Below are 7,812 nucleotides of genomic sequence, written 5' to 3' on the forward strand. Positions count from 1 at the left end.
GGCGAAAATGCGATAATGCGATAATACGATGACAACAATGCGATAGTACGATGGCGACAATGCGATAGTACGATGACGACAATGCGACAACGCGATAGTACGATGGCGACAATGCGATAGTCATATCGTACTGTCGCCATCGAATCATCGCAGCGTCACCATTGTACTATCGCATTGTCGCCATCGTATTATCGCGTTGTCGTACTGTCGTCATAGTATTATCGCATTTTCGTCATCGTATTATCGCACTATCGCATTGTCGCCATCGTAGTATCGCACTGTCGCCATCGTATTGTCGCACTGTCATCATCGTATTATCGCACTATCGCATTGTCGCCATCGTACTATCGCACTGTCGCCATCGCATTGTCGCACTGTCGCCATCACACTATCGCATTGTCGCCATCGTACTATCGCGTTGTCGCCATCGTACTATCGCGTTGTCGCCGTCGTACTAGCGCACTATCGCATTGTCGCCCTATGGATATTAATGTGTAACCACGATGGCATTAACGGTATTCCGTAGTTTTATTTAGCATGATAATGCAATATGTAACCTTTATTCATATTCTAGACTATTTAATAAAATAATTAACTGGAAAGCGTGGTTAAATTAAATATATAGAGAACATATTGCTTGTGACTTTTCTTTTAATATCATGTGATATGGCGAAGGAAAAGACAAGGCTTGCAGAGCCTTTTTAAAACGCCTTAACGAACGAGATTGTCACCCCGTGATATAAAGTAACCAACCATATATTTAGTCTATTGGCTTTACCTCAAATCTGAAACACGTCTCGCAGTCAGGTGCTTGTTTATCAAGGGGTAAAAATGCCGGGATGTGGTATGTTGGCAGACGAAGTAGATAAGATATTTAACAAAGAATTTTTAAGCGAGCACAGCACAATATGCAACGTTAGACAACCCGTTATCGCCATCGAAGTGTTTTGAACAGTACACTCAAGAAATAGTTCTAGAAAATAAAAGACACAAATTAAATAAATGAGTAAGACATCGGATTGAGAATTTTACTTTTCGTGTGATGAAACAGAACAAAAATAAAAGTGCAATCTACATGAACTGGTGAAAAGTTTCATATGTAAACACTCAACAAAATCATGAAATATTCAATCAAACTGATTCTCAATCATCACACCAAATGAGTTTTTGGTCATTATTTACATCATGAAACGATGCATTCAATATTGAAATTCTCTTAAGCCAAATGACATCATCAACTGGGTGGGGAATATACACATTAATGAGATGCATTTTGAATTTGTGTCGCGTTTGTGTAACGGGTTTGTATGCAAATGCCAAATTAAATACAATAAAATAATTTTAATAACAGAATAATTGCATTGCGTAGCAATGACGCAAATCGATCAATTGCATGACGTATTCCCAAGCTATGACGTAGTGAGTAGATGTATGTCGAAAGTTGTGGAAATTTAATAGCTGCATTCAACATCCTTTACATTATTATGTAGTACAAGAAGCTGTTTTCTCTGTTGCAAACACAACGAAGCGTCTAACTTAAAATTTATTGATGCTTTTATACTCATAACTGATGATTATAGATTGAGGATGTTATGTGCGACTTTAAAAGTACGCATTTAAACATACACTTTGTTCTTACAGTTAACTTTAAAGATGGCGATTTTTTAATCGGCATTTTCGTGTGTGTTTTTTTTACGTTTCCTAATTATTTCAGGAACTATTTAAAATGCGTTCATTACTCGTACAATTTGCGTGATTCCTCGTCAAAACTGAGGAAAACATCCGTCATTTCTAGGCACGGTTAAAAGTAATATAAATACTCAAAATTAACGAATATTTCGTACAAGATTTCGAAAAAATATAGTGAACACATGAACAAATAAATGTTCCTTATAGCAATAGCCAAAATGTCAACGCTAGAAGTGGTATGTTATAGATTTAAAGAGACACAAACTGCTCGTCTTTATTTTTGTATTGAGCAATTTATTCCATTTTGATTTCCCGCAAAAATATCTATTTATACGACACACGAACATTAACTTGGTACATGACCATGTGTTTTATATAGTGTTCCGCGAAAAAGAGAGGATTTTGTATCTCTTTAAATCTATGTTACCAGACTACATCTAGCGTTGAAATTTTGGCTATTGCTATAAGGAACATTTATTTTGTATATGTGTTAACCTTATTTTTTCGAAATATTATAGGAAATGCTCGTAAATTTTGAGGGTTTATGGGCTCTTAAACCTCTGGTGCAAATTGATTTGTGTTGACTTTTTCACGGTAATCCTACAAAAAAAGGTCCAAGAGAGCGTGATTTACGAATAATGCAACATTGCAGAAAGAAAGTAGTAGTCTAGAATGTGGGCAGGGTTAAATTGTTATATCTGTCAGAGACAAATTAATTTGGGAAATAGGCGGACTTAATAAGTGTTACGGGTAAGGGTTATAAATACACTTAAAATTGTTTCAGAACCAAAGATAGCTCCTGTATAACATATTTGTGTAAATGTTCTAACAGATGATGCCGCTGATGGCCAAAGGTCTCCAGTACGCGTCATAGAGCCCACAATTACGTTATATGAGAATCAAAACAACATTAACAATAAACTCCCAGACGAGCTTCATATTAAACTGAACGACTTTGCAAAAGAAGACGTCAATAACTGGATAACATTGTTTCCGACACAATTGCAAGAAAAGCAATTTTATAAACAAAGATCCACTACAACACATGTCAGCAATAGGAACAAATATGGCACTTTCTATCGATCTTATGATAGACAATACACTGCCCACGTTTACAGAGTAAAGCATCTGAGCAACAACGCATTTCATTTATACGGCGACTTTTGTACACGTGGTGTCCGACTTTTATTCCAACCAGATGAACATCACAACGGAAACCTACGTCATACTGTCACCATTACAAAATGTGAGGACTTCGATTACGACGCTAAGTATAATTTCGAAAAGGACGGCAATGGAGAGTTAAAAATCGAGCAAAATGCCGATACTCGCGATAAGCTGAAAAACTTCGTTGCTTACGACAAGGAAAAATCTAATAATTACAAAGAAATGGAAATACATGGTCCGTACCCGGAGATAAGAAATTTGAAAGATTGGCTGCACGATGATTCCACTGAACCTTATATCAGTAACAGTGAAAGTGACGAGGATGATGGTGCAGAGGAAACAATATCAAAGCCCAGGGCGAAACGGCAGACAGCAACCATCACAGTTGAACTGTTCATGGTGATTGATTTTGCCATTTACGATTGGTGGGACAGGCTTGCGAAAGACTTGGGACAACATACGGACACGGTTACACTAATAGAAACTCATTTCGGGTATGTGTTTAGAGAAATTGATCTTCGACTCCAGAATCTTAAGGAACAAGACTACACAATCAAAGCGGCGCTTGCGGGAACGTACGTAGCCCGCAGAGAGTCTGAATCTAACTGGACGCTCGGTAGCACCCTTGAGGTGGACGCTACAAGTCCTAGAATCATGGTGAATTCCTCCGAGGCTCTAGAAAAGTTTCAGTCTTGGATCGACACGAATATCGATTTGCCTCATTTTGACCATGCTATTTTATTTACGGGTACCAATCTTTCCTACGCCGGAAGTGCGGGTAACACCGGGCTAGCGTTTGGATCGTCGATGTGCTTAAACATTTCTAAATCCAGCATCGTGGAAGACACGTTTGACACTCGAACCGTTACTTTTGCTACTCAGCAGATTGTCAGGAGTCTTGGTTCCCGTGATGACATGGACAACAACGACTGCCTCGAGTTCTTTAACTACATCATGGCTCAAAAGTTCAAACTTCCGATCAGATCGTTTGCCTCTAATAAATGGAAATTTTCCAGTTGTTCAGAGCAGTACGTTAAAATGTACCTTCACGAATTAGACGTCGCGGGCATGAATTGTTTAAAAGAGACACGTGTTTCTCAGCCTAATCCAGACCGTCCGGCGTCCGTAAATGAGAAACCCGTCGGGTTTGTCTATTCGCCGAAAGAACAATGTCAACACAAATTTGGAGCAACTTCTGATGTGTGTAGGGTTGCTATAGGTACACGTTACTCCAAGATTTGTGTCGGGTTGCTATGTGTGGTTCCAGAAACGGGTGTGTGTGATTACATCTTTCCAGCGGATGGAACAACATGCGGATACAATAAATATTGTTGGCATGGCAACTGTGACGAATTTGAAGATGGCGAGGACGTGTCGGACACGTGCGCGTACGGAAATGACCCAACTGTTAATTGCAATGAAATGATTATGAATGACATGGCGGTATGCTACAACGAGACAGTGCGGTTCGCATGTTGTCAATCGTGCGAGAAGATAATGATAGACTTTCCGGGGTGTGAATTTGGCGACAGATCAGGACAATGTCAGATATCTAAATGCATTGCCGGAAATAAAACGTTAACCAGTCATACGTGTTGTTTAACGTGTGTCGACGGACCAACACCGTATGTCCCTCCTTTAGAAAGACTCCTGTTCGATACGTCTACTGTTTCAGTTTTTCGGACTACCGATGTTACGACGCCTTCAACAATTTTTCCTTCCATTCTTACGCGCGCAACTACACATACGCTCTTGTCAAACGTAGGGGAAAACGTTGAGACGCCTATAACCACAAACACGATAATCTCGTCACCGAATGACACAGTAACGTCAATCGGTGACACCGGAATTCGTTCTAAGACCATGACGGCGGAACAAATGACGTCATCCGCATCATCCGCATCATCCGCATCAACCACAGCGGCAGATATAACTGAGTACAGTGTGACCACATTAAAGACCGAATCGCTCACTGATGTTACTGATCCGAGTTTAACAGCGCCGCATGTATCTAGCACACCGAGCACTTATAATCTTGATAAGCAGACGACAATAGAGCTCACGCGGTATACTAACCCCACATCTGCTATGAGTAAACCGTCGGGCAAGTGCGTCTGTTTGCCAGAAACAATTATTACAGAAACCGTAGCGACAACGGCTGACCCACAATACTTAGAAGCACCAGCGTCCACCTTGGCACCGCAACACCGGAGTACCACCGCGGACACCAGGCCAACGCCGCAAACTAATACTGGTACACTGCAGATGTATACTATATGATTTATAATGTTGGCTTCCATTAAATACGACTTCAGTTAAATCAATCAAATTCACTTAAAGGACATACAATTACAAAAAACTTAATCGAAATAGTTCATTAAAACAATCAGAGACGTAGAAACGTCTTTGAAACAATCAATTGTTTAAGCAAAGATTAAATGCGAAACCACTTGTACATATATTATCAGCACGCATTAATCAAATTTATCGATACTATAATAAATAATAATACTAATAATGATGCGCCTGATTTTTTTCCAACTTCTTCAGACCGACCATTATACATTGCGGTTTCGCGGATAATGAGGCAGTGCCAACGCTATACCCGGTCAGTTGTGCATGATGACCTCAATTTGTTGTATACCAGTGTAACCAGCAGGCTACGATATTACGGCGGTGAATTCGAGCATGAAGTCGAGGTAGGAAGTGAGGTGCAAGTAATTGATGCTAGTTCATCATAATTTATGACTGCTCGTGCTAATTACTTATGTAAAAATGTGTGATTATAAATCATGTTTAAAGTACTTTCTTCAGTAATTATAACGATCATTAATTGAGCCGCGTTCTGAGAAAACTGGGCTTAATGCATGTGCGTAAAGTGTCGTCCCAGCTTAGCCTGTGCAGTCCGCACAAGCTAATCAGGGACGACACATTCCGCTTTTATGGTGTTTTTAGTTTGAAGGAAGTCCCTCCTTACCGAAAATCAAGTTTAGGCGGAAAGTGTCGTCCCTGATTAGCCTGTGCGGACTGCACAGGCTAATCTGGGATGACACTTTACGCACATGCATTAAGCCCAGTTTTCTCATAACAAGTCTCAATTACATCTTGTTTACAGTTATACAGCGAATAGGCTTTAGTTGCAACGTATTCTTCAATACCGGATTGTGAACATTTTGAATATAGTCTTTAAAAACACATTGATAAACGCCAAACGGTTTTGTAAAAAAAACAATGCACGGAGGTTAGTGTCGATGATATTTTAATTGACAGAAATCATAGAAACCTAGCTCTCTAATTCCAAGTTTAAACATACACAATACATCATAATACGCCATACTTCCGGTACGTATTTTTGTCATATTATCCTTTGTAAAATTTTCACAGACATGGCCCAATTTAACCTCTTGTATACCTGGCTTTCAGAGTCAGAAGGAGGCGAATGAAAACGGCTCTAGCGAAACCCTCGATATCAACCGCACCTTGAAGCCGCTCTGGGTAACGCAGTACCTGCGTATTATGCGTCATCTTGATCTCAACATCCGGGACATGCGCTACAAAGTTCTTGCCACACTCAACCGACACGCGCAAACTAACGCTTAACCCCTTATACTTGTTTTGTCTTCTATAAATTATTTGTTCACTGGCATAGGGGTTTGACCGAGTTGTCACGAACATTGTGTGATGGATGATCGACATTCATGGACCATTTTCAAGAACAACGGGAACATTTTATTCATCCAAATTATTAAATAATTAAATACATTTCACACAATTTCGTAAAAATTGAGCGACGTGTTTTATGTATGTTGACATATTATTTTTATTATTTCATTGTATTTAAATAGATGAATAGCTTTTATTCAAGTTCTTATTGGACTTGATTTAAGTCTCGTGTCTCCATTCAAAAGTAACGTTCCATAGAAATCAATCATTTTTCAACATGCGCGAACTGTCGGCGTATAAAGGCCATACAATTGTCTATCATGGTTAGAATGAATTCTGCGTGTACTCTTATAAAGACCCATACATATACATGTATCATAATATAAAAACATCAATACCTGTATACTTAAGGCAATATAAATTATTTTTAATGACCGTTTTTATCGTGTGTGTTTTTCGTTTTTACATGATTAATGTCCTTGGCTGTTTGATCCCATCCTAACAGTTTTATAATCGAGATCAATGAGTGAATATCCGTCAATAATAACGTAATCATTTCACAGTGGCTCGAGTGGAATGATTAGGTTTGGTACTTTCACTCTGGCTTGATGCCAAGTTTTTGTTTGGACAATTTAATATAAAAAATAACTATAAGTGAATAACTTCTTTGTCAGTGAAAATTTCAACCAGCTAAACTTGAGAAAACTACATCATAAATTAAACGTTATAACTGAGCAACTTCGATGTAAAAAAACACACTATTTGTATGACGCCATAGTTATTACGTTAAAATACAACCTGCCGGGCATTATTATAAATTCATCGTGCAAGAGCAAGAGATAAAAAGACGTATGTCTAAAGGCCACATTCCAAATTTTCTCAAAACTCCACTTATGTCAAAAACAATATGTTTATAGACTTGATTTGATTTAAGACAGCTAGGTGCAACCTTGACCTTTTAGGCAGTGATACGAGTGATACATGCGAAACGCCGTTTCTTACGGAATCCGGATAGGGCCAAGTTGAGTATCGCGTGTCGACCTTCGAGGTCGACACACGACATTCTCGCGACATTCTCTCGACGCTCAATACGACGCGCGAAAATCACGCGACAATTAATATTTGAGTGTCGCATATCGCGCTTGGTTTTAGAAAAACAAATTCACAGAAAATCTTGACTGTCGACTGATTTGTCGCGCGTCGTATTGAGCGTAAAGAGAATGTCGCGAGAATGTCGTGTGTCGACCTTCGAGCGCGACACTCGACATTCTCGCGACATTCTCTCGACGCACG

The 7,812-nt window shown here is 39.2% G+C and overlaps 1 protein-coding gene across 1 annotated transcript; it reads left to right on the forward strand.

Annotated features, from left to right (window-relative positions):
- Positions 1–3,078: 3,078 nt before the first annotated feature.
- On the forward strand, positions 3,079–6,715 carry LOC127873091 (uncharacterized). The gene is made up of 3 exons (XM_052416748.1): positions 3,079–5,110; positions 5,407–5,555; positions 6,280–6,715. The coding sequence occupies exons 1-3, from the start codon at positions 3,079–3,081 to the stop codon at positions 6,454–6,456; spliced, it is 2,358 nt and encodes a 785-aa protein (XP_052272708.1). The 3' UTR covers positions 6,457–6,715.
- The last annotated feature ends 1,097 nt before the right edge of the window (positions 6,716–7,812 follow it).

Source organism: Dreissena polymorpha, chromosome 1 (assembly GCF_020536995.1).
Source record: "Dreissena polymorpha isolate Duluth1 chromosome 1, UMN_Dpol_1.0, whole genome shotgun sequence".
NCBI classification, from domain to species: Eukaryota; Metazoa; Mollusca; class Bivalvia; order Myida; family Dreissenidae; genus Dreissena; species Dreissena polymorpha.